We start from the raw sequence: 26,233 nt of genomic DNA, 5'->3' as shown, positions 1-26,233 counted from the left end.
CCCAGGGAGAGAGGGGCCCCAGAATTGGGTGTTTGTTACATTGTATGCGTTGAGAGGGGAACCCTTTCAGATGACTTTGTCCTGAGCCCGGTCAAAGCTACCAGCAGCCCTGACTCCAACACACACTCCAGTCTGGAGACTGTGCCCAGAAGTGCACTGTGGAGTTTAATGGAAGCCAACTGTCATCACGGGGGGTTTGAACCATCATCTGTTTGTATTTCAGTTTAGTTTTCTTCCACTCTGAACAATGGAGGGAAGACCCAACACACTACAGTACCTTGGCTTGCAGTACATACTTAATGGGCGTATCTCTTTGTGCTACACTTTAAAGAAAAGTGCAGCTGAGAGCAGGCTTTGCTTTGCTCAGAGTTTATCCAAGGTCCTTTCTGAGCACTGGCCCAAAACCATAGACTCGATTATGATGGGAGATCACATCTTGCATATTGCACTTTTATGGCATGATTCTACACGCCAAAACTCAATTGCAGATGCTTGATCTTAATATAATGTAGGCCTATGTAAAGCACCTCCTCCCAGTGTCAACCAGTCTAAAAAATTGGATATATCCAGACATGAACCCCCCTGAACACCTATCAAGTAAGAATCTGTCAATGCTTTTCATACAGCAATGTGTGAGACTGCCAATTCAGATGACAGATGGGCACATCAACTTCAGAATGCTTAATTGGTGGTTGGCCACATTTTTGCTGAGCAAGCTGAAAATCACTAACAACTAACAACAACTAACAACTAACAACTCAACAAACAAAAATATACTGCAAAGAGAGATCTCAATTGGTTCCACAGAAAGAAAATAAAGTTCTTTTGACGCCAGCACCGTCAAAAAAAGATTCTTGAAAAAAGGTTGTGAATAGATCTAAATTCTGAATGGGACTGAAGTATGATTCATACATTCTTCATAGACCGTAAATATCAGACAGTACAAGAAAAGGCTTTTCTTGTTCAAGCGGTCTGGGGAACACAGAGAGAGAAAAATGAACGCTTTAGGATATCGATATCTTTGCTGTTGTTAATTTACTTTGTTGAAAAAAGTGTGAATTATTGTACTGCATGGCAGCACTGCTTAGCACATGAATCCGAGTAAAATCTCATCTCATCATAAATCTAAAATCAATTATGTAAATCCTAAAAAGGGAAGGAAAAAGCAGAGGCACTCTGATTTTTTGCACAGTCACCTGAGCGCTTCAAGCCCTTTAGTGTCTTCAAAGTATGTAAATGTTTTTGTTTTTAAGAGAGGGAACGCTTAAGCGTCAGAAACTAATGTCCAAACTCAGAAAGGAGAAAGCCCAGATTGTATACTTACAGGAGACACACTTGACTAATGAGGAAAGCGAGAAACTTAAAAAGTTTGGTTTCAGGACGGCTTATAGCTGCTTTAAAAAGAAGGGCAAAAGGGGTGTCAGCATATTGATCTCAAACTCACTGAATTTTAATAGCATGACAACTATCAAAGATAAAGAGGGAAGATTCATTATAATGAAAGGGAAATTAGAAAATGTGTTGGTGACTCTGATTAATGTTTATATCCCACCTGACAGTAACAAACCGTTTGTCAAGTCTCTCCTTGATAAAATAATTATGGAATCAGAGGGAATATTATTGGGAGGAGGGGACTTCAACATTGTAATGGACGACAAGGACACATCAAATAGGAAGAGGACAATTAATCAAGTGGCTAAAACTATAAAAACTACATTCAAAGAGTTTGGTATAGTTGACCTGTGGCGAGAGCTTCATCCCACACAAATAGATTACACACATTACTCCTATCCACATGCTAGCTATGCCAGAATCGACTACTTCTTTACAAATAAAGCAGATCTGTTTAGAGTAAAAGAATGTGAAATTGAAGGGGCTGACATATCAGACCACTGTGCATTGGTTCTAAAAATACAATTAAACACACAAAAGAAAATAAAACAGTGGCGGTTAAATGTGGGGATATTAAATGACCAAATATTAGTGAAGGAGATAAGTGAAGAAATAAAAACATATTTGACTGAAAATGATAATGGGGAAGTGAATCCTATCATTTTATGGGACGCCTTAAAAGCAGTCCTAAGAGGAAAATTAATATCTAAAACTGCAGCCATGAAAAAAGCAAAAGAGAAGACTTATCTTAAAGAAAAAGAAATTTTGACTAGTCTTGAGCAACAACATAAAAACTCAGGGGATCCCCTACTACTCCCCAAAATTAAAGAGGCAAGGGAAAATATTGATGCTTTATTGAATACAGAAATTGAAAAAAAGACAAGATTTCTAAAGCAAGCTTACTATGAGGTTGGGCCTAAGGCGTCAAGATTACTAGCCAAAAGACTGAAAAAACAGCAGGCTGACAGGACAATTCTTAAGATAAGAGATATAACAACAAACCAAATAACATATGACCCTAAGGAGATAGGTTTAAACTTTGTTAAATATTATAAGAAACTTTATAGTCAACCAATGGCAGCCAATACCAATCAGATGAGAGCGTTCCTACAGACATTAGATTTACCTTCAATTGGAAAAACTCAGAACGAATTACTCACAAAACCAATCACAGTATCAGAAGTAGAGGCGGCAATAAGTAGACTAAAAGCACATAAATCACCAGGTAGTGATGGTCTACCCTCAGAGTGGTACAAAAAATTCAAAAACCAACTTGTACCAGTGCTTTGCTCAGCGTTTAACCATTGTCTTGAGAAAGGTCAAACACCCCCATCATGGAAAGAAGCGGTGATATCAGTTATCCCCAAGGGAAATAATAATGAGTCATGTTCAGGCTACAGACCTATATCCGTCCTTAACGTAGATTATAAACTCTATACCTCCATTATAGCCAAAAGATTTGAGCAATTTATGCCAGACATTATTGATGAAGATCAGTCAGGTTTCATCAAGGGCCGTCAGACACATGATAATATAAGAAGAACACTCCATATCCTGGAACAAGTTAAATGCAACAATGTTAGCGCAGCGTTCATAAGTTTGGACGCAGAAAAAGCCTATGACTGTGTCAGTTGGGTATTTCTCTACGAGGTACTTGAAAGGTTTGGACTGAATAAAAAGGCAATTCAATGTATAAAGGCACTCTATCAAAATCCAACTGCAAAGATCAAAATCAATGGTAGTTTGACAGAAAGTATACACTTAGAACGATCAACCAGACAGGGCTGTGGTCTATCACCAACCTTGTTTGCGATCTTTATAGAACCACTAGCCCAAGCAATCAGACAAAATGAGGAGATTAAGGGTATCACAGTGGGCAGAGAAGACCACATTGTCAGTTTATTTGCTGATGATGTGATCTGCTATTTGAGAGAACCTGACAACTGTCTGCCACAATTGCTTAACTTACTGGGTGTTTTTGGCTCCTACTCTGGATACAAATTAAACTTAGCTAAAACACAAATCTTAACATTCAACTACACACCATCCAAAGAGGTTTTGCAAACAATCAACTGTAACTGGCACTTGAGATCCATGAAATACCTTGGAGTCACAATAACAAAAGACATCGACAGTCTGTACACCGGCAATTATGAGAAAATAAATAACAGTATAAAAGCTGACATGGAAAGATGGAATGTCCTGCCACTGGACTTCAGTTCTCGAATAGCAACGATAAAGATGAATATCCTCCCACGCCTGCTATATCTTTTCCAGGCCTTACCCGTCCCAATTCCAGATAAACAATTCAGAACATGGGACAGATCCATATCCAGATTTATTTGGAACGGACAAAGACCTAGAATTAAGTTCACGACTCTACAGTTAGGGAAACGGGCGGGAGGAATGGCATTACCAAACCTCAAGGAGTACTTCCGCGCATCACAAATCAAACACATAGTAAACTGGTGTGACAAAACCTATATAGCCAAATGGAAGAGTCTAGAACAATTTGTAAATGAAAGGGAAATATCCAGCCTAATTGGTGATGCAGATGAAGCCAAAGGTTTTTATGATCAGATGAGCACTATCACACAGTTCACACTCAAAATGTGGTATGACGTCATACACCAACATAAATTGGAACCAGATCTTAGAGTACTAAGATGGCCAGCATACGACAAAGATTTTACTCCAAACACTCAGGATCAAAGGTTTAAACAATGGATCTCAAGTGGGGTAACAGCATTGTGTACAGTAATTAGAGGGGGGAGGTTCATGAGTTTCCAAGAAATGAAGGACAAGTTTCTTCTGAGTAATCAAGACCACTTCAGATATCTACAACTTAGAGATTACTTTAACAAGGAAGTCAAATCGACCATAGAGTTGGACAAAAACAATGTAATTCATACTATATTAGGGGCCTATATTTTGAAGGGCAAGAGAACAATATCTATTTTATATCAACAATTAATGGCGTGTAAGGGGAACACATTATATGTGAAACACAAATGGGAAAAAGAGTTAGAAATTGATATTTCAGAAGATGACTGGTTACACATATGGCAGACACAGCATACCACTACATCATCACATACATGGAGAGAACATTGTTGGAAGAACATTATTCGTTTCTTTATTACACCCAAACTGACAAGCAAGTATCAATCTACCCCCCAACCCTGTTGGCGAAAATGTGGGGAGATGAATGTGAATCATACACATGTTTTTTGGCTTTGCCCTGGTTTGGTTAAATTTTGGGACGATGTGCATTGTACAATTGTTGCAATACTTGGCTATGATATACCCAAAACATTCGCAGTGTTGTATCTTGGAAATGTTGCAGGAAATATTTTGTGTAAATCTGACAGGTACCTGTTTAAAATCCTGATCGCGGCCAGCAAAAAAACAATTACCAAAAAATGGTACAAGGAAGATCTCCCTGACAAAGAGGGCTGGTTGAAAATTGTTCAGGACATATATGTCATGGAGGACCTGACCCACAGAATAAGACTACAGATGGACTCTTGTGTGAAAAAATGGACAAAGTGGATCATTTACATTGCAGTGACCAATTGAACATTGAATTGGACATTATTCACCAGCTTGAGTCATATCCCAATCCGGACACTTTATAGTTTTTATGTTGTATGTGTGTGTGTGTGTGTGTGTGTGTGTTTTTTTTTGTATACACCTTGTAATTGTTAAGAAAGAAAAATAAAGTTTAAAAAAAAAAAAAAAAGAGAGGGAACGCTTGAAGAACGTATTCTCCCAAGTTCCAAGTCTTGTCAACACCAGTTTATACTGGAACTGGTGTCTTTCTCAGCTTTTTGGTAGGCCCAGCCCTCCAGGGAGTCACCTAAGAGCTGACCTCTGACCCGATAGTGCGGACGCCTGACGTCGGTGCCCCTATCTGAGCAGGGTGGTCAGAGGTTTACGCAAACCCCCCTACCCCATGCCAAAAAATCAGACGACCGTGGGAAACAAGCACCATGTTGGCCCCTGAGAAAGAAAAAAAATTGGAAGTTAACTGAAACATTGGACTGGGTGCTGCCTGAATCAGCCCTTTATAGGATATCATTTTATCACTCATTACAGGAAATCTGCTGCACTTAGAATTCATCTGAACGAATAAGATTTGGAAACAAGGTGGTGGAAACAGCAGGAGGGCCATTAACCGTAAACCACACTAGCAGTTTCCTGTTCCAGTTCTGCCCACAGGCAAGTTTATTGATCTGGCACCATCAAAGCCAAAGGCTGTAGTTGTCCCTCAGTTTAGCACAGTGAAAAAAAAATCTAACCAAAATCTTTATCTGTGTAGTTTACTTACTTCCCAACAGTGGCTATCTAGGCCTGTCATTACAGCAAGAGTCAATCTCTGAGGGGAAATGTCAACTCTTATCTCTCCTGTCACACCCTTGCACTGATAAGATAAGGCAGGCGAGAAAACATTGGATAAAACAACAAGCAAACATATGGCTGTATGCTGCTTCAATGACATTTAAATGTCTTCTCTTGACAATTTCCATTTAAGTACGGAGAGCACATAGTGTATGCGGTACAGTGCTGCCAGTCATCACAGATACAGATCCAGAGAACATATCGTCTGAATGAGTGGCAATGACCATGCCCATGTTCTATCTGACATACATCTCTCGCTGAGCTTTCCCAGACCTTGCTGCTGCTGCAGTTGGCCTAGGGGCATCTCAACACAATTGACACGGCTGAGCTGAGCTGAACCCTCTGAGAAGTAAGTGGTTTCCCCAGCCTATGTCACTGCAGCCCCCACTCAGCCGTCCTCCATGCCCTACAACCATTCAGGTCAAAGGTGAAACCACCCAGGGACCAGTTTATCAGACAGAGGGACAGAGATAGGGGGATTGTGGGGGGTGGAGTGAGTGGCTCTTCTCGGGTAGCACAACGGAAGCCATGAGAGTTGCAGAGGTTTCCACATTGAGAGGAGATCAGAGAGAAGAGAGGACATGGTATAAAAAGAGTGGAGTGGACTGAAGTGCTTTCAAACACAGGGGAAAACTGAGAGAGCGAAGAAACTCGAGACACTCCAAAAAGGCAGAAGCTCTGATCTGAATTTGTAAGGGACCCGGGGACATATTTTTTTCCAGCTTTTGATCGAGAGGTTGTTCTGCTCTGCTGTGGCAACTATCCAATGGCCCAGGGAATGAGAGTGCATGGATGGGTTCTGTTTTTGCTTTCAGTTGCTGCCGCATCCACACAGGCCTTACACAGGTGTGTGCGTGTGTGACTCTTTGACGACCTGAAACCTACAGGTTTTCTTCGCAATTTGTATCGAAACACAAATTAACTTTAACGGTAGAACATTTGGCATTTAGTTCTCTGCATGTACTTGAATAACATGCATGTATAATATTACTTTCTTCATTCATTCAATTGCAGTGTTAATTAATGTATTCATGTTGATGTTAATTCAACACTTAGAGAGTCCATTTAACATCTTATAGATTGTATTTGGTCTCAGAGTACTCTTTAGTATTGAATTAACACTGCATGATGGAAAATGGATGCCTCTTGTGCTGGTGCTCAGAGTCCAGGATGGTAAGGCAATTGAGATCAAGCTGGTCCACTTAGAAACACTAGGCCAGAGATGACTGGAGCACTCAAATAGTTATTATTTATTATTTTAATGTGGTGCAAACACAACGACTAATGTTTCGATGCAGTGTGTCCTCTACAGAATCAGAGTAACATTACATGATGTTTGCCCCTGGTTAGGGTGTCTTTGAAGAAAATGCCCTCCATTAGGGAGACCCTGCAGGATATGGGGGTCACCCCAGAGGAGGTCTACGCACAGCTGATCCAGAAGACCAGTGACCCCTCACCTAGCAACGGCACTGCACCTACACCACTAACCAACTACCTAGATGTGAGAAGCATCCTCTTATTGCAATACAGTGTTCACTTTACATATCTGTATTTTATGTACTGCTATGACTTTTGCGTTTACCTTTCTTTCCTGCATTTTATTGTCCTCACTGCCTTTCTTTTTATTTGATTGATTTAAAGAAATAGTTCCAAATTGAATAGAAATTCACTTCATGTGCATGTTTGTATTAAAATATTCTCAGTAATGAATCCTAATTAATCCTTTCCCCTTTCTTTCTCTGTGCATATCCTTCAGACTCAGTATTTCGGAGAGATAAGCATCGGCTCTCCAGCGCAGATGTTCAATGTGGTGTTTGACACGGGCTCGGCCAATTTGTGGATCCCCTCGTATAACTGCTCTCCACTTTATACGGCTTGCTGTAAGTCTTTATGGTCCTACTCAACAGTGTGATAACCTCTGTGTGTGCGTAAATGTGTACTGTACACTATGTTTTGTGGTAAAGCTGAATTTGAGGGACATAAAAGTATGCATGTTTGTGTTCGCGCACATGTTCATGGGTGGGTGTGTGTGTGTGTGTGTGTGTGTGTGTGTGTGTGTGTGTGTGTGTGTGTGTGTGTGTGTGTGTGTGTGTGCAGTAATGTTACATACAGGGGAAACAAATTTATGGGGACCAAATGTGTGTTGTGGCTCACAATAAAATTAAAGTGCTGTTCACTGTCAAGGTTAGAGATTGGTTTGGTATATTGAGCACCAGGGTATGGGCAAGTGTTGTTATAATGAGAATCGGGGTGAAGACGTGTGTGCGTGCGTGTGTGTCAGTGTATTTGATTAACCTGACACTTTGCACCAACTACTAGCTCCCTAACTCGTGTACATTTCTCTATCTTTCAGTCACTCACAACAGGTACGATGCCTCTAAATCTCACACTCACATCCAGAACGGGACAGCCTTCTCCATCCAGTACGCTTCAGGGAATGTGCGCGGCTTCCTGAGTGAGGATGTGGTGGTGGTGAGTGACACTGCAGCTTTGGGGGAAAATACTATGTATGTATGTATAGATCGCACATAAGTTCTCCTTAGTCTTTGTTTTTTTTATTTAGTCACTGCATGGGTCAGACAAGATGATTTGGCAATAAGAGCCTTCATCAGAGTGGATTTGGATCAGCTACTGTATGTTAGCCTGGCAAGTCAGCCTAAATGTGAGATTAAATGTGAATGTTTAGTCTGGGCCTGATCAATGAGACATCGGAAGATTGTTGATCAACACGTTGTTTTTCAAACTGTGTCTGTGCCTATTGACCAACGCTTTGTCATCACTCAAAACCCTGTCCGCTTTGCATCGAATGACTAAAAAAAAATCAAAACAAATCTGCCGTGTTGCGATTGGTCAGCCAGTTTCAGGGCCTGGGGCATTGTTCGAGGCTAGACCCACTCGCAGGCAAAAAATAATTTTGGCCGCTGCCGGGTGGGGCTACTTGACAAGGCTAACTGTATGTGCGTCCATTGAACTACACATTTAGGAAACATATAACAAGTTATTTACCCATGCTTTCTATAAACATATAACCTGTTATTTACCCATGTTTTCTATCTATGTTTTATCTGCAGGTGGGGGGCATTCCAGTGGTGCAGGTGTTTGCTGAGGCCACTGCTCTTCCTGCCATCCCGTTCATTTTTGCCAAGTTTGACGGGGTGCTGGGGATGGGCTACCCCAATGTGGCCATCGATGGCATCACCCCCGTGTTCGACCGCATCATGTCCCAGCACGTCCTCAAAGAGGAGGTGTTCTCAGTCTACTACAGCAGGTTAGTTTGTTGCTCAGATGTATGCTAAACATCAAACTACTGTAGTACCTCCTGTCCTTTTCTGTTGCTTGTGGCCATTGATGATCAAAGTTTTATTACATATCTTGCAAAAAACATAATTCAATGTTCATCCTCTCATTTGCACACACACATATTTGTTGAGTGGGGAAGAGTCGCTCTGCTTAGGCAGACAGCAGGAAAACTTTATTGTTTTCTTCACGAAGGCAGGGTGACACTGAGGCAAGAAGTCACAAGCAAAAGAATAGGACGGGAGGTAGTAGTTTGAGTTGTACCCGTCTCATACTCTTACATCACTATGAGTCACGCCAGGACATCTTGTGCATCAGTGTGGGTTAGATTAGTGATTTTCAAAGTGGGGTCTGGGGACCACTGGGGGGCCGCGAAAGGGTGCTAGGGGGGCCGCAGCAGTTTGGAAGAAAAAGTATAGAAAAAAAGAACAAATTATTAATGTACACCAAAATAAGCAAATAAACTAAACAATATTCCCATTGGTTGAGAACTGCATTATAACTGCACTATTTCATCTCTGAATTAGGTATTTTATAAATCCCAAGGGGGCACTGACACACAGACCGAGACTATGGTTGTGAAAGAGAGTGCACAGAAAAAAATAGTGTGGCGCGGCCCGTGTCAGGGGGGCCTTGGCTGGAATCTATCGGTACATGGGGGGCCTCATCATGGTAAAGTTGGGGAACCCCTGGGTTAGATATGGAAATACGCATAGAATTGCATCATCATAAGAGTGGGATGGACTTGAACTTTAAGTTTTTATAGTTTTTGTAATGTAGCGTTCTAATGCGCTTCTGGTTCCCCCGCCATCTTGATTTGCTATTCTCTCATGTGATCTGTTAATCATGCAAATCTGTATTATATGACATTGACAACTGGAACTTGATTGTTTTAAAAAGTGGTAAACAAGCAGTCTGCTCTTGATATGTCCTTAAGAAAGTCTAGTAGGCTGAATCATGTAGGGATCTTCTAAGGCCAATAAGTATAAAATCTGCGTCCCAGATTTCCTTGCGTAAAACAGGTTTTATTTTTTGTCAAACAACATACCAAAGCATATTGCTGTGATCACTTTGGTGGGCACCAAAAACAGGGTTTGATGCCTAGACTACGTGCACTATTATTTAACAGCATGGTACAATACTAGCCTGGCTATCACGAGATATACTGTAGTTCAGTGTATATGGAAATCATCTATTATTTTTGTCGTAAGGCACATTTATCTCTAAATCATGTAATATTATACTGTATAATATTATGTAAAGCTTGATGGAAACCTGATTTCACATGTGGTGTCGATATGGTGGGTCTGTAAACAAACTCCACTCTTCTGTTTGTCTAATGCTAAGTCTTGCCCTCCCTCCCTTCTGTGGTTGGGACCCAAACTCATGATCAGGAGAAGACTTCAGCCAAGGATTCCATGCTGTCCTTCAGATAGGAATGATCATGCAGAGCAGCATAGGATTTCCCAGGCTGGTACAGTATACCGTTCTGCATTAATGTATTCCTGCATTCATATTGTGGCAGGGACCCTCAGAGGAAGCCTGGGGGAGAGATTGTTCTGGGCGGCACTGATCCTAGCTACTACACAGGCTCCTTCAACTACGTAAACACCAAAGAGGAGGGGAAATGGGATGTCACAATGAAAGGGTGAGCACTCCTTTTCCCTTATATATATATAGGCCTACAGTAGCTTTGTTTATAACTTCTGTGCATAAAATATTTTGAGTCCTGAAAAAGTAGCCTCGCTGGAAGTGCTGGAAGTGAACAGCTTAAGGCAATTTGTCTTTCTTCTTGTCACCACAAGTCTCTTTACTGTATGACTTCCCCTGAATGATGTTTTGCCCTTTCCCTCCCCAGTGTGTCAGTGGGGGAGGACATGCTATTCTGCAAGGAGGGCTGCACCGCTGTGATTGACACTGGCTCCTCCTACATTACCGGCCCAGCAGCCTCAGTATCTGCCCTCATGAAGACCATTGGCGCCACAGAGCTAGCTGAGGGCGGGGTAAGGAGCATTTACGCACATGGGGCCATAGACAGTAAAAGGAGCTATTGAACACATAGCAGACAAATAAATAAACTACCATAGTAAGACCTCGTTGGTCTGGGTCTGTAGTCTAATGTGACAGGGCAACTTAGTTTTTGTTTTCAACTATGTTTCATGGCACCTTAATCATTGATAGATCATTTTACAGGTGGGATAATTGTTAGATCTATTAACTGCTGTTTATTTCAGTTAAAATGAAGGGAGAATGTTATGATTTGCACATTACTGATATGGTGAAAAATAAATGCATAACATTGCTCAAAGAGTCAAGTGGATGGTCACCTTAGACCAGTAGGTCATAGACATTTTGTTAGGTGACCCTTTAAGTGAATAGTAAGGTCTGGCGGCCCCATGTCCTTGTAAGTCTGGAGCTTGGAGCAATGTAAATCCTGATGAACATAAATTATATTTTCTTCTGTCTCCTGTGCCAGTACATGGTGAACTGTGATCTGGTGAAATCCTTACCCAGCGTGACGTTTCATCTTGGAGATCAGCAGTATCCTCTCACAGAAGAAGACTACATCCTCTGGGTTTGTGTCTCCATTCAGTTTTTAGTTTGTCTGGTGTTAACCCTTCACACGTATTTCACACAAGCCTTTACAAAGTTGCTACTTACAGTAGGTAGCGCATTTGTTTGCTGTGGTCTTCGGCTTAACCGGAATTTCACCCCCTTTTCCGTTGCTACAGTAAGGGCCCGGGAATAAGATGGATACTTTTACTTACATTTTTAAGTTTTTCATAAATGTGGTACCATTTAAACCCAACACCTGTACCAGCAAAACACTTCAACACGCTATTCTTTTCACAGCAATCTCAGTTTGGAGAAGACATCTGCACCGTCACTTTCAGAGGCCTGGATGTCCCTCCCCCCACTGGCCCTCTCTGGATCCTGGGGGCCAACTTCATCGCACGCTACTACACCGAGTTCGATCGCCGCAACAATCGGATAGGCTTTGCTACCGCTCTGTGACAGGCCTGTCTGGGGTGGAGGGATCTCCCCAGATTTCCAGATTAATTCATTATTTTGTATTCTCTGCTTTCCTTTTTGTCAAGCCTTGATTGAATTGCTATTATATTATGCAGGTCTGTCTGGGTTTTCTTTGCATAAGCTATGGTAGTCCTTTTTCTTGCATTGAGTATACAGTAGGCTCATTACAGCCTGATGGTTGCAAAGCACAACAAATGGCTTGAAAGCTACAATACACTGTATTTTATTAGTATTGAACACACACTGGATTAAGACTTAAGATATCCTGGCAATACATTTCTGTCTACGTTTAGGCTAGGTGAGTAAACAAAAACCTAAAACATCATTCATAACATGAACAAATTGTATTTTGGCACAGCCAAACTGTTGGCTACATTTAGATTTTGATGACATTTAAATTACATTTACGTGAAGCTTTGAGCTAGTGAGCTGTTCTGACATTCAAACAGACTAAATTTCTCCACTAAAATTGCACTAAAAAGTCTGAATGAATGATTGCTGTACTCTTGTTGCTGTACACTGCCTGGTTGTACATGTGTACACGTACCTCCCATATGTCATGTGTCATGTATGTATGGTTATTTTGATAAAATAAAGCTTTTCCACACTGTAACCACACTTAATGCTTAAAAAGGGCCATTTTGTTTATACGATGCACGAGTAACCGAGACATCAAGGTTAATTTAGGCAGACCACTTCTTTCACAAATTATTTCTGAGAACAGCATAAATACATTATTGATTTTGCTATGTTATCATTGTCATGGATATTTCCGTCAAAATACATAAATCACCCGGCCCACCACAGTTGCACATCTGAAGCACATCTGCCACAGCTTTATGCAAGGAGGATGGTTTTGTGGTGGAGGGCAGAACTGTTTGAAAGTTTTGTCTTAATTTGTTCCATTTGCAAGTTTTCATATGTCTGTCTCTGCCTCTTGTGTATTTTTGGAAGAAACTTGCGAAATTGAAAAGAAATGCTGGGCCTGTGTTGTTGACGCCTCTGCTCAGCAAGACTCTGTGTCTATCACCCCCCCCCCCCCCCCCCTCGCTCTCTCTCTGAAGACCAATGCAGTGACATGGTGTGAGTAAGACATGGAATTGCAATTGCAATTGTTACTGTAAGAAGCCTGACATGCATAAATCTACGTACGTACCAACTGCATGTGTGTGAAAGGGGTGGAGAGTAAGGGGTGTAGTGAACGTTCTTTCTCTCTCTTCTCTCCCTCTCTCTCTCTCTCAGTGCATGAATTTAGATACACATGGTGATTTCATCTAGCCTGGGCGAATAGCCGACTGTTGACTCCGTCAATCAGTCTGGCAAAAGCCATGAGGAATCCGTCTCCGTGGACGATGGGAGATGGTCTGACCTTACTCTATCATTTAAATTAATTGAAGTTCCAAACTCAAATTAAAACCCATATTGTGCATGAATTTAGATACACATGGTGATTTCATCTAGCCTGGGCGAATAGCCGACTGTTGACTCCGTCAATCAGTCTGGCAAAAGCCATGAGGAATCCGTCTCCGTGGACGATGGGAGATGGTCTGACCTTACTCTATCATTTAAATTAATTGAAGTTCCAAACTCAAATTAAAACCCATATTGTGCTTTATTAGCATGCCCGTTACGTTATAGCGTCGCAAAAGCATACAAATAACAAAACGAAAGTGTGAATATAGTTACCTTAACCAATCAGTAATGGAGCTCGCGGGTGAGTTCTACGTCACCACTCTCAACTGTTTGCTGATTGGCGAAACACTGAGAGAACCGAGCTCAAGGCTTTTGCCAGACAATGTGCGGAGCCCAAATCTTTGGGTGGAGTACAGAGGATGGCGCCGCGAGGCTAGATTTCATCTACTTGACACACAATTTACATATTCAATCCCTGATACAATCGCAGTCAGAGTTGAATATGCTGCGATGTTTAGTACACTAGTCATGTATCAACTTGTTTTTTAATGGTGCACTTTTGTGGATTGCATGACTTTGCACTTTGTAATGTAGGTTGGTAGTAGTGAAGAATGTCATGTCTCGAAGTCACAGATGTGCTATTGTATGGTTTGCAACAAAAAACGTTTTGGTTTCAATCCCCTCTAGAGTGTAAATGGCTTTGAACAGTCTTAAATGTCTGTCATATTCCGGAGAACATCCAGACAGAAGGTTTTCTTGCTAATTTTGACTGTAGTGTACAGAGGAGCAAAACCGTTTGCGACCTACTGCACCACATCTGCGGGCATGAAGACTGCATGAAAACATCACTTGACTTAATGTTAAAATAAACAGATTCACAATTGCTATTGCATGCTGTTACAGCATCACATGGAATAAGAAACAGTATCTTCACTGTCTGAAAACAATGACAGGAAGAAGAATCTCCGTGCTGTCTCATGGACTCCTCATGGGGTCAAAGTTCACCCCAAATCGCAGCAATAACTCACAGGGGACAGGGGATGAAGATAACCTCATTGGCTGACAAGCAGGGCCGGATTAACACACAGGCTAGGTACTGTATGGCCTCAGCCTAGGGGCCCCGACCCGGGGGGGAATTGATCAGAGGATTTTTTTTTTTTTACAGAATAGAAACAATTGTGCAGATGTTGAAGACATTAATATGCCATGCTGCATCAAGTGTAAAATATTGTTCCGCAAGCTCCACTCACAAGGTCTAGGAGAGTGCATGTCAGATTCATTTTCAGAAGGCACGGCTTTAGCTACCATGCCACCAATTCACGCTCCATGGGGGACTATAGCAACCTGTAGCCTAGGGGCCCCAGGTCATCTTAACCCAAGCCTGCTGACCGGCACCCCACAAATAGAAAGCCTCTACTGCTGAATACACACAAATTTGCTCCTTTTACTCTTTGCTTTTGGTATAGAGAGAGAGACACAACAAGATAATAACACAATAAAGCTAGGCCATACATCAACTCAGTTTCTGTCACTGGGGTTATTTTTGGGGGACAAAACAATTGGCAGAGGATTAGTTACGGTATCTGTGAATATGACAGCACATCATCTTTGCGGACCTGAATGAGGCCTTCACAGCACATCCTCCAATTGTTTACTTAAGACTTTGCATGTACTGGAATTCACTAAGGGGAAATGTCCACATTTTTTGCTGTGGTGGGGGAAAACCCAATGTCCACACAAGTCTCAGTTGTACATACAGAAACGAAAGTATCAGCTATTAATCCTTTGCTATAATTATCATTATTACAAATAACAGAAACATATTGATAATGGTCATTTTCACTGAGAAATCAAGAGAGATGTCTAATTTCATTAGGACATCTAATAATTTTGAATTAAACTTTACGATTGTCGCACCCGCAATATCTTTTTTGCAGAGGAACCATGTACATTATACTGCACATGGTATCAAAACGGTCATGCCCTCACTGTCTGGAGGGAGTAAAAAAAATGTGTTGAAAAGAGTGGTGTCTGGCTCACTGAATAGACCACACCATTTTACGTCTTAAAACCAGGGTAGGTCAGAAAAATGAAGGCACATGGTCAAGTACACAACAGGAGAGTGGTCTTGCAAACAAAGCGTCAAGAGATGCAAATGTAGTTATGTTCAGAGACGTTAAGAGACAGAGAGAGAGAGAGAGAGACAGAGAAAGAAAGAGAGAGAGAGAGAGAGAGAGAGAGAGAGAGAGAGAGAGAGAGAGAGAGAGAGAGAGAGAGAGCGAAAGAGAGAGACAGACAGAGGCAGAAACACAGAGAGAGAACAGAGCAAGTGAGAGGACGGCTGCTGTGTCGAGCGTCAAGAGGAGAGAAGAACACAGGAGGAAACTCCAGTACCATCCATTAAGCTATAACCTCTAACAAGTGTGAGTGGACATCTGGACATCTGGACAGCAAGACCAGTGCGATGATGGGCTGTACACTCAGCTGAGACAAACCTAAACAGCAATCTTAAATCCATAAAATTAAACCAAAGCCTGATCCAATGCATCCAGCTACCGACTTCTACTTCGGCTGTGCCTAGCAAGGAGCCTGATGACCACCAAAAAGCTGCAGCAGATTTTACATAATGCCAAGGTACGGGGTTTGTACAGTAAATGTTACCTTTTTTTCTGCAAGAAGCAGTGCACTGAAACTTTTTCTTAAAGCACTGTTTTTGTCCTCGAACCATGGACCCCTATTGGTTTTCACAGATAGGACTGCCATTGCGTAGGCTGGCTCATTTTCCATCAGAGCAGGTAAGATGGCACTCTAATTATCTTGAGTCCAGGACATATTACAGTTTTTTCTCTATTTTTATGTTTCTAAAAGTTGTAAATATCCTAAGGAATTTGGAGACTTTAAAAACTGCCATTTGTTTTGGTGAGCACATGGGAATGTGCACAATGTCCAGTTACAAGTGCCCAGGATATATTAACCAGTTTGATTAAACTGCAAAGTATGCAGGTGATATGATCACGCAGTACTTCACAGATCACGACTGCTGGGAGTATCTCAAATGCCGTGGCACACGTAAATTCCATGTCTACACAGTAAAAAATGCAGTGTTAATTCAACACTCTGGGACCAAATACACTCTAAATTGACTCACTAAGTGTTGAATTCACACTGAATTCACACTGTGTAGGCAGATGCTATTACTATAACTTCTGATTTTACTGTGCTGTTGTGAAGAAACTGCACACAACATGCAAGTGCTCCTGCTGTGTCATCAGTCCCGGAGGTCAGGAAACCATTAAGTTCAGCACTATCTCACAGAGCCAGAAGGCAGTCACGCCATCATTTGTCAAAATGAGTTTGTGGCTGGAGATCGACTATGTTACAGCTCATTTGCCTTGTGACTAATTCTGTTGCTTGGCCATACAGACAGTTTAGCATAAATGTAGTAGACAGTATAAACAACATATCACCTCTATCATTTACAGTGTCCTTTGATCACACCTTGCTGCAGCACTTTACTTAGATAACAAATTATTTCTCTCTCTCCCTCCCCCTCTTCTGTTGACAATTAATGTTACATGCAGTCTTCGAATTGTCACACAATTACGTTCAGTGCTTTTAGATGTATGAACCACTAATGCAGATGCTCAACTGGTTCAGTATTGCCATCTGTTCCGCTACTCGAGTCTTCCATGATACTGCACATTACTGGTTACCTGAGCTGATATAGTTCGATCTTAGTTTTACACAAAGCTCACAAAATCTATATGCAAAGGCAACTTTGAGTTCATGTAGCTGGATACATCTACAATGAACTATTTGAAACACATTTCAAAGAATTAGTTTTTTGACAGAATTCCATTTTTTTATTTTGATACTGCTAAGGATATTGCAGAAACTGTTAAGTGTTGTTCTGTTTGCGTGCTGCTTCTCAGCCGGGTAGTTTAACAGATCGGCAAGTGGAAGCATTTGGATTGTTGCTGGGAGTAGTTGTGTCTTTTGCTTGGGTTCAAAAGTGGAAGAACATTATGTAGACATCTGAAATGTCCTCTTTCTTTCATTGTTTATTCACAAAACTTGGAAAAGTACTCATAATGACCAAGTAATATAACTTCTACTCAGGCTGCCATGAAGACTTGCAGCCTGTCCAGCTGATTAGACTAAACCACTAAACACAATCCGCAGTGAACTACTCAGAGTTGGCTACTGCAATGGATGTGTGATCTTGGAATAATCTGGATCAACAGAACAGGTCTGCTATAGTTCAATACAGTTCACTGTAAGAAGTAGTATTTTTTAACACAGTGAATAAGTTAAGTGTGTTGGCAAATCAACTACAGTGTGTGTGTGGAATATAATCCATAAAAGACAACAACAACGACAACAACAAACAGATTATAAGGACAGTCAGACTTATTGTACATGTTAACGCCATATGATGGGCAAAAATATCAGACTTTCAAATGCATGTAATGTGTTAAAATTAATGCGTCAAAATTATAATATGAAGGTGTTTTGTGGCGGGAAGTGAAACTGTAAGACTGTGATGATGGAGTGTTAATGTGCTGTTACGTAAGTTGCAGTAAAGTAAAAGTTATAAACAATTTCCAGTAAAAGGTCTGAATTGGCACCCACTCAGCATTTGGTACTGGCAGATTGATTGGGGTTTTAGCAATTTAATATGATCTCATGTGCTAAGCTATCTGCTAGCTTTTTTATTTGCCATTTTTATGAAGTTATTTTTATGAATAAAGCTACAGTGGCAGTTCTATAGGTGCAGGATTTTTGTGTTGTGATCACTTCAATGCCATGAACTACGTACTTTGAGCTGTTTCAAGGCTCAAGACTGATGGAGTTCCTGAAATGATGTGAGATTGAGACTATCAGAAACAATGTCACGAGGGAAAGGAGTCAGTGCACTATGCTCTTTTCAACACACACTACACACACTGTCATGTTGTGCTACAGTGCGTTGTAGTTGTAGGTGAGGGATGCAGATGAAAAACCCGCCTGACATACCCAGCAGGTCTTCTTTGAGTGAGATCAGTTGCAAAGGGATGTCCTGACATCTGATATCGAGCAAGGAATTTTTCCTGCAGTGTACGCTAACATCAGCTAGCCAAGCATGCACTGTCCTTGCCAGCGTCTGCTCAAATGCAATTCGGTGGACTAATGCACCAGGCAAGATTTTGGCAATGATTAAACCAAAACTTCAAACAGCCAATACCTATTGGTACAGTAGGCCAGGTGGGAGCAGTGCAGAGCAATGGAAATGGGGTCCTCTACTGACCTGGGCTGCGATGGGAAATTACATTTAAAAAAACAAAGTACCGAACATATTTAGCAACTATGGTTTCAAGAAATGCACCCCAGGGCTGCATTTCCCAAAAACATTCAAGTAGTACTTAAGTCTAAGCAGTACTTAAGGAACAGTCCACCTCATTTCAAAAAATTGCTCAGTTAAGTCCCAGTCACCTATCCATCTGCGTGAGAACCAGGTTAAGTCACCTATGTGTTTGCATTGCCTAGTTTACTGTAACTATAGCCAAATTAAGCGTATCAATGCAAGTCTATGGGAGCAAACAAAACATCATCAAATGTACTTATAAACTACTTTAAAATGAATGTAAAATTCACCAGAGTGCAAAACAGCTAGGGGTGGGCGGTATGCACTGTATAATACCGTAAGCGGTATTTTTTCATCAATGGAATAGATTTTGTATCACACCGTCTATCGCAATAGCACATTACTTCCTGTAGATGGCAAAGTTTTGAACATCCTCCCGGCTGTGCCTCACTCGCAGAGGAAGATTAAAGGGACACTGCAGGAAATGGTCAAAAAAGGTACTGCAACTATGCTGCTTATTGAAACTGGGCTGCCTATTGCCAAATTTGATATTTACATTTAAGTTTACTAAGTAATAAAATAATATTTTTAAGTATGGCCCAAGTACAGTCATTTTTGCAGCTAAAAATGGCTATTTCTGGAAATTCAAAATGGCGGACCATGGAGAGGATCCCCCTTTTCATGTATGAAAAGTGCAATTTCCCAAGTCATAATGAATACTTAGAATTTTATGGTGATGGTAAGTATTCATGAAAAAGGTAACATTAGTGAATGGGTAGCATGAATTCTGGAAATAAACAACAAAAAATCTTGCACAGTGTCCCTTTAAAGGAACAGTCCACCCTTTTTTGATTTTCACATATTTGCAGTATTTCCAAGCATTATTACCTCCGCCAAGGAGGTTATGTGATTGCCTGGGTCCGTGTGCGTTCGCTGTGTGTGTTCCCTATGTGTGTTCGCTGCTATTCCTCAGCCTGCCACAAGGTGCCGGCGGTGAGCACTGACCACCAGCGAATATTCCACACGTGTTCAATACCATTCTCAGCACAGGGCGGGACTCACCCGCGGTGAGCATTGAGCAACAGCAAATATTCCACACAGGTTTGCCTGTGCCATTTCCAGCAAATTAAGGAACAGGGAGGGACTCTCTCTCGTTTGACTCAGGTTGAAAATGCTGTCGAATTAACTACTGTTGGCAAAAGTTCACAATGATGTTGCGAGATGGACAACGACCCCGCAGATCGTTTAGGTTTGCAATGCTGTCGTAATTATTGTTGGCAAAAAAATACAACCCCTTCGCTACTGTGTAAGTTCACAATGCTGGTCAAATTCATTACATCTCCTTCGCTACACTTAAGGGCCGTACACACACGTCGCTGCTAGTTACTCGCTCAGCGGATGAAGTCAATAGAATGTCTATGTGTTCCTACGAGTCTCGCTGGCGAGTAGGCGAGGAGAGTACAAGCGATGCGATGTGGGCGGGTTCCGAGATAAACTTATTTTATCTTCGAGCGACGCGAGTTAAGCGAGTAACCAATTGGAATGCAGAATAGAGATTATTGACAGGTGACGTTGCCCCTGTGATGTTCTGACCACCCAACTTCTAACTTCTGCACGCCATCACACTTTGGTTAAAAGTGTTGAGGAAAATACATACAGTGAAGGCTACACAATCAAAGGCTCATATGCATGGTTGTGCACAGCACACGATCAACGTTAAACAGCGTAGCCCTACATTTTGTTTCGTACGGACGTTATTGGCGCGGACAGCGGGAACCATGACAACCAGTAAACAAAATCACCCAGAGCGAGTGGCAAGTAGGCGAGTGAGCAAGTAGCGAGTAAATAGCAGCGACGTGTGTGTACGGCCCTTTAAAGTTGTTTGCGAGATGGACAGAGACCAGACAGCCTGACAGCATACATAATGCCCAAGAACCGGCGAATCCAAACGGGTGTGCCTGCGCCATTCTCAGCGATAAGGATCAGGGAGGGACTCGCGGCGACATGGGACTTTATCCTTTGCCACAAGCTCCAATACCCAAGTGCATTTCACCTAAAAAGTTGCTCATCCACAGGCAGCCTATAGGCTAGGCTACCGTCGTTGTTGACATTAAAAAACAACCTTGTCAAATTAATCACTGCTGCCAAAAAATATGTGAAGCGTAAGTTCACAATGCTGTTGCGAGATGGACAGTCACCCTCGATCGGGTTGACAACGCTGTCGAATTAATTAGGTAACCGTTGCCAAAATATGGAAAATGTGACTGCAATAGGCTATAGTTCACAATGCTGGTTAGGCTACATTCATTACACCCCCTCACTAGGCCTACATATTAAGTCTCTTAACCCCAAGTTGTTGGACATATTAACAATGGTGAATAGCCTAATTTTCAATGAGGAATGCGGGATGAGGAATGAGGAATGCTCTTTAATGAGGAATGCTCTTTAAAGTGTAAGTTAATATGGCTGGGAAATTTTAAATGGTAATAAGGCTTGCATTAATCTTTTTTTTTATAACAATGTCACCAATATGTAGCAACTTCTGACCTTCAAGTGCAGTATGGCACTGTGCACAGTAGCCTAGGCCTAAGTTCACAATATAGCATGACCAAGCACTTTGCCAACACCACAATCACAGGTGAACTAAACAGACCACAGTTAATCAAGGACAATGTAATTATTAAAAAAGACAGCTATCATTTGATTACAACTTGGCTGTTTAATTCTCTGAACACACTAATGGTATGTATAAACCTGCATCAATGGCACTATATCATGACACAAATATCCTATTTGTCTAAAAACAAACTGAACTACCTTGGCGGAGGTCTGCACACTCTGGGTGCATTTCTAGTTCAGGAATGTGCATATCATTTTCTTCTCAGTTTTTTCAGTACTTAGATTTATTGAATCAGAATAATTATCATAGCTTAGCTTATAATCAATGGAAGTGAATGAGGGCATTAGCATCAAGCCACAAGTGATCACAGGACAGGATTAAATAGCTGTTTTGCACTCTGGTGAATTGTATTCATTTTAAAGTACTTTATAAGTACATTTGATGAGGTTTTGTTTGCCCCCATAGACTTGTATTGCTACGCTTATTTTGGCTATGTTAAACTAGGCAATGGAAACACATAGACAAAAATTATATGCACATTCATGAATAACGCTGGGAAATACTGCAAATATGTGAAAATCAAAAAAGGGTGGACTGTTCCTTTAACAACAGCAGCACAAGCATTTCATTTAAAAAAGCTACACAATATAATATTTATAGTTCGTCTAATGTAGGCTAGAATTGTTTGCAATTGTATTTGATGCCAAAGATTTCGATTGTGGACTCTACAATTTACTCTACAGGCTGTATGAAAAGCAAGCTCACAAGCTAACAGCCCAAATTATTCATTTCAATGCAGGTAACAACAACAATGTGTTCAACGCTAACACTGGTTGCCTTATATTTTAAGGCATTGTGCCAGCCTCAATAACTGTATGTTACCATGTCCAGTTGAAATAATCATTCATTGTGTCTGGCTGGGTGTTGGTAACTAAACTGATTATTCCGTTTAAAACGATGACGTTTATGAATTCGCAAACATCATTAGCATGCTAGTATTAAAGTGCTTGACTTGTAAGTAGTAGTAAGTAAGTACCCAAGCAGCAAATCAACGTTTTGTTTTGGTGTGTGACACGTTCGGAATTGGTTCAGAATAGTGTTCAGATTTGGTTAATGTGTAGGTTCCCGATTACATGCTGACACGTTCTGAAATGGTTCTTTTTCTATGTCCAACGCGTTCTCTAAACTTTTCAAAAGGGTGTCAAACAAAACGTTCGGAAAAACATATCCACAAACGTACAAATAAGGTGGAAAGTTGGGTTTTATTGCGCGTCCAACACATATTTTTTGACATTGAAATAAAATCTGCTGCAGCGTGATGGGCTTGATTTCTTTTTTTAGGGGCTCACTTTGGCCTAGGCTTTATCCTATAGCATTTATGAGGCCATTATTATTAGCCTATTATTATTATATTGTTATTATTGTTATTATTGTTATTATTTTAGTCTTAGCCTAGTTATGCGAAAGAATATACTCGATGTGTAATGTTCGATCAATGTATTTATTTTAAAAAAGCAATAAGCTGCCACTTGGACTTGAGGCTGGTGTGCAGTCTGTGTCGGGCCGTAGCTGTCAATGTTGAGGAGGGCGTTTGCATTGGCTTTTCCCAGCTGAAACATGAAAAGAAGAACAACTGTAATCAGATATGATATGACAGTGAATTCCTGGTAAGTTACTGGTAGTAGGGAGTGTGTCCAGTGTGAGTATGTCGCAGTGTACGTGATCTGGGGAAAGGCAGGGGGTCCAGTCTTCAAGGGGATCGTTCACAGGTCAGGAGGATCAGGTTGTTCACAGGTAGGGTGGCCAGACATCCGTCTTTAGGACGGACCATCTGTCTTTTCAGTGTCTTGTCCGGTGTAAGGTACAGCATTAAGCCGGACAAAAATGCATTAAAATGCAAGAAATTGCATCTAAGAAGTGCACATTTTCTTGGGGGAGGACCCCCAAACCCCTCGTCCTACAATATGTCCTCCTTTTTCCGGTCACGGAGATGGTCATTCTATTCGAGCCCATTATCTGGGAAAATCAACTACATGCTTCATGATGCCACTACGATGTAGCCTTATTTTTTATAGTTGGGCAACACGCGCTGTCATGGAGAGTGAGTGAGAGAGAGGGTGAGTGAGAGCGAGTGAGAGAGAGGGTGAGAGAGAGCGAGTGAGAGAGAGAGAGAGAGAGACCACCGCGAGAAACGTGCATTCCGGGAGGGGAGCACTGTCGTTGTGTCAGCTTCATGCCATGTCTCCCTTCCTTCAACATTATCCCTAACCTAACCCTAAACCTAACCCTAAACCAACCCTAACCTTAACCCTAACCCTAAACTTAACCGTAAATCACTTGTTTGAAATTTTTGATCACCGTCGTTTCCAGTTAGCCTTCAGTCACGCTTGATTGTTGACGTCCGTCCGCCTTATTCTTCCCCCTAGAACCAAACTATCCCAATTGTCAGTTCCCCCTTTCGTCGTCCAACCACGAGAAACGAGGCTATTCGTAAAGGCACCACGAGGCTTAAAGTTGATTTTTTTCTGTTTGTCTCGTAAAGACTTCACGAATGGCCCGAGTTACTGTTGTCTATTCACAGGTCAGGTGTGTAGGCTCGCCATCAGGTTCAGAAATGTACACACATATAGGCTAATGAATATCCGGTCTTTGAACTTATTCAACAAGTGATGCTCATGACGAAATCATAGGGCCGCAGTTATGCACAAGCCCATTCTAAAAATCATCATAAATAATGCTTCGCTGCTAGAGAGGATTTCACTGAAATGTCCATTGGGTTCAAAAGATTCATGTATGAAATACATATGAAAAGATACATAAATACTACAAAATCTATCATTAAAAGACAATTAGAAGTTAATATCTTTCGAATTACCTTTGAACTGCACAGTCAATACAGCAGAGTTAATACCAAATATTATCAACATACTTCTACCATCTTCTCATCTTACTCACAAAATAATAGAGGTGATACCTATAGTAATCCCAAATAATACAATACAATACGATGTCCGTAACGGTATAAGTATGGAAACAAGGTTTCATTACAGTCTAAAAGCTCCCATTTTTTTAATGGCTAAATGTTATTAGCGAAATGCTAATGACAACTCACCGGAGTTTGTTTCAACTTTCACGTTATCGATCCAAAAAGAGAAATTGTCAAGAAGAGAAGGGTTGTTAGTAGTAAAGAGGATGCTTTGAAAGTGAAAGAAATTGAAAATATGAAAGATTAAGGATCAAATAGTCTAAGGGTGAATCCCATTACACCCCTTAGCCCTACGCCGATCCCCTTTGCCTCCGTTTTGCGCGTCCACGTGTAGGCGTAGTGCCATCCCGATTCACGTTCAGACAGAGGGGTTGGGGTTCGGCAAAGGTCTTTTATCCCCTTCGCACGGAGATTTTCAGACACCTCACTCCACGGACGGAGGGCTTTGACAGATTTCCCTGAATGCATTGCGATTGCATTTAAAAATGGGCGGCAAACCGCGGCATCCACAACAGCCCACGAGATTAAGTATTTTCGCCACAATTTACGGTTTTAAAGTGGTAATAATTATTGGGACTTGGGAAGTGGACATTTTGCATTGGGCCATGCATTGCATTGCCAAATGCTTTTCATGTAGTTACTATAGTTACAGATTAAAAGTTTAAAAGTATATTTTCAAATTATTTGAATGACAAGAATTCACACATAGATAAAACAACACCTGACCAGTCATTTTCAAAAATAAAATGAAAAAAAAAAAAAACAGCGTTTTGGTCCTTTTGCAACAAAACGTTTTATTTTATAATTTTATACACAAATGTGTAATACCGTGATATATACCGTATACCGCCAGAGGCTCAAATTACACCGGGGTATACATTTGTGGCCATACTGCCCATCCCTACCTGTACAGCTATTTAATCCCATCCTCTGATCACTTGTGGCTTGATGTTAACGCTCCCATTTACTTCCAGTGATTTTGCTAAGCAATGCTAATAATTCTGATACCAATAAAGCTAAGTACTGAAAACACAGAGAAGGATATACACATTCACAAATAATGCTTGGAAATACAGCAAATATGTGAAAATCAAAAAAGGGTGGACTGTTCCTTTAAGTATGAGGTGCCCCATAGGCAATATATCACATCATTACATTTTATACAACATTTTTTTCGGCTACATACAATATTTTTTTTCTTGCACATGCTAATAAAATGTTTACACAAAGTGCATGTGCGAGGTAAAATAGAGTATGTATAAACTGATGATGTGAGACCTATTTCGGATATATTGCCAAAGTACACACTGTATAGACTACACACTACGGTTGTGTAACAATATTGTATCCAACCGAGGACATGCAATATACAGAGCTGGGTGTAACATTATTGGGTGTTCATAATAATAGTAAAATTCATAGGTTTGCAGTTTTATTGGAGCTAATTTCAGCAACATACACATTGTTTACCTGATTTCAAAGATACACAGTGTTAATAAGTTTTTTTTTAAATCACCATACCAGTACACGCAAACTGGTGTGAGTTGAGCATAGTATGTAGAGAGGAAGGTGAAAATGAAAAGACACTGAAAATGTCTCTTGACTAAAAACACATTCATGCATCATGACAGAGTCACAACCAAAAACAGGAGACACCAAGGGTGTCTATGACTGCTATGTATGACTGCTGCAAGGAGTGGATTTGGAACCTAGTCCTCTGCAGTGACAGAAATCCACCACTAGATGT

The 26,233-nt window shown here is 41.0% G+C and overlaps 2 protein-coding genes and 1 long non-coding RNA gene across 3 annotated transcripts in view; 2 read left to right on the top strand and 1 right to left on the bottom strand.

The window, feature by feature from the left end:
• Positions 1 to 6,571: 6,571 nt before the first annotated feature.
• Positions 6,572 to 12,159, top strand: ren (renin). Its single transcript, XM_063207666.1, has 9 exons — positions 6,572 to 6,639; positions 7,144 to 7,294; positions 7,550 to 7,673; positions 8,147 to 8,265; positions 8,865 to 9,061; positions 10,616 to 10,738; positions 10,949 to 11,093; positions 11,567 to 11,665; positions 11,944 to 12,159. The coding sequence occupies exons 1-9, from the start codon at positions 6,572 to 6,574 to the stop codon at positions 12,103 to 12,105; spliced, it is 1,188 nt and encodes a 395-aa protein (XP_063063736.1). The 3' UTR covers positions 12,106 to 12,159.
• A 3,685-nt stretch (positions 12,160 to 15,844) lies between these two features.
• The window catches only part of csf1b (colony stimulating factor 1b (macrophage)), a 36,454-nt gene continuing 26,065 nt past the window's right edge, over positions 15,845 to 26,233 (top strand). Inside the window, exon 1 of the mRNA XM_063209151.1 lies at positions 15,845 to 16,170. Coding sequence (XP_063065221.1) covers positions 16,129 to 16,170 — 42 coding nt within the window. The 5' untranslated portion in view covers positions 15,845 to 16,128. The remainder of the gene's footprint in view (positions 16,171 to 26,233) is intronic.
• LOC134457250 (uncharacterized) overlaps positions 22,858 to 26,233 on the bottom strand; it is a 36,430-nt gene continuing 33,054 nt past the window's right edge. The window contains exon 3 of the long non-coding RNA XR_010036422.1: positions 22,858 to 23,110. This is a non-coding gene — a long non-coding RNA (uncharacterized LOC134457250). The remainder of the gene's footprint in view (positions 23,111 to 26,233) is intronic.

The sequence above is a fragment of the Engraulis encrasicolus genome, chromosome 10 (assembly GCF_034702125.1).
Source record: "Engraulis encrasicolus isolate BLACKSEA-1 chromosome 10, IST_EnEncr_1.0, whole genome shotgun sequence".
NCBI classification, from domain to species: domain Eukaryota; kingdom Metazoa; phylum Chordata; class Actinopteri; order Clupeiformes; family Engraulidae; genus Engraulis; species Engraulis encrasicolus.
Note: the sequence above shows the minus strand (reverse complement) of the source record. Positions and strands in the feature narration are given on the sequence as shown.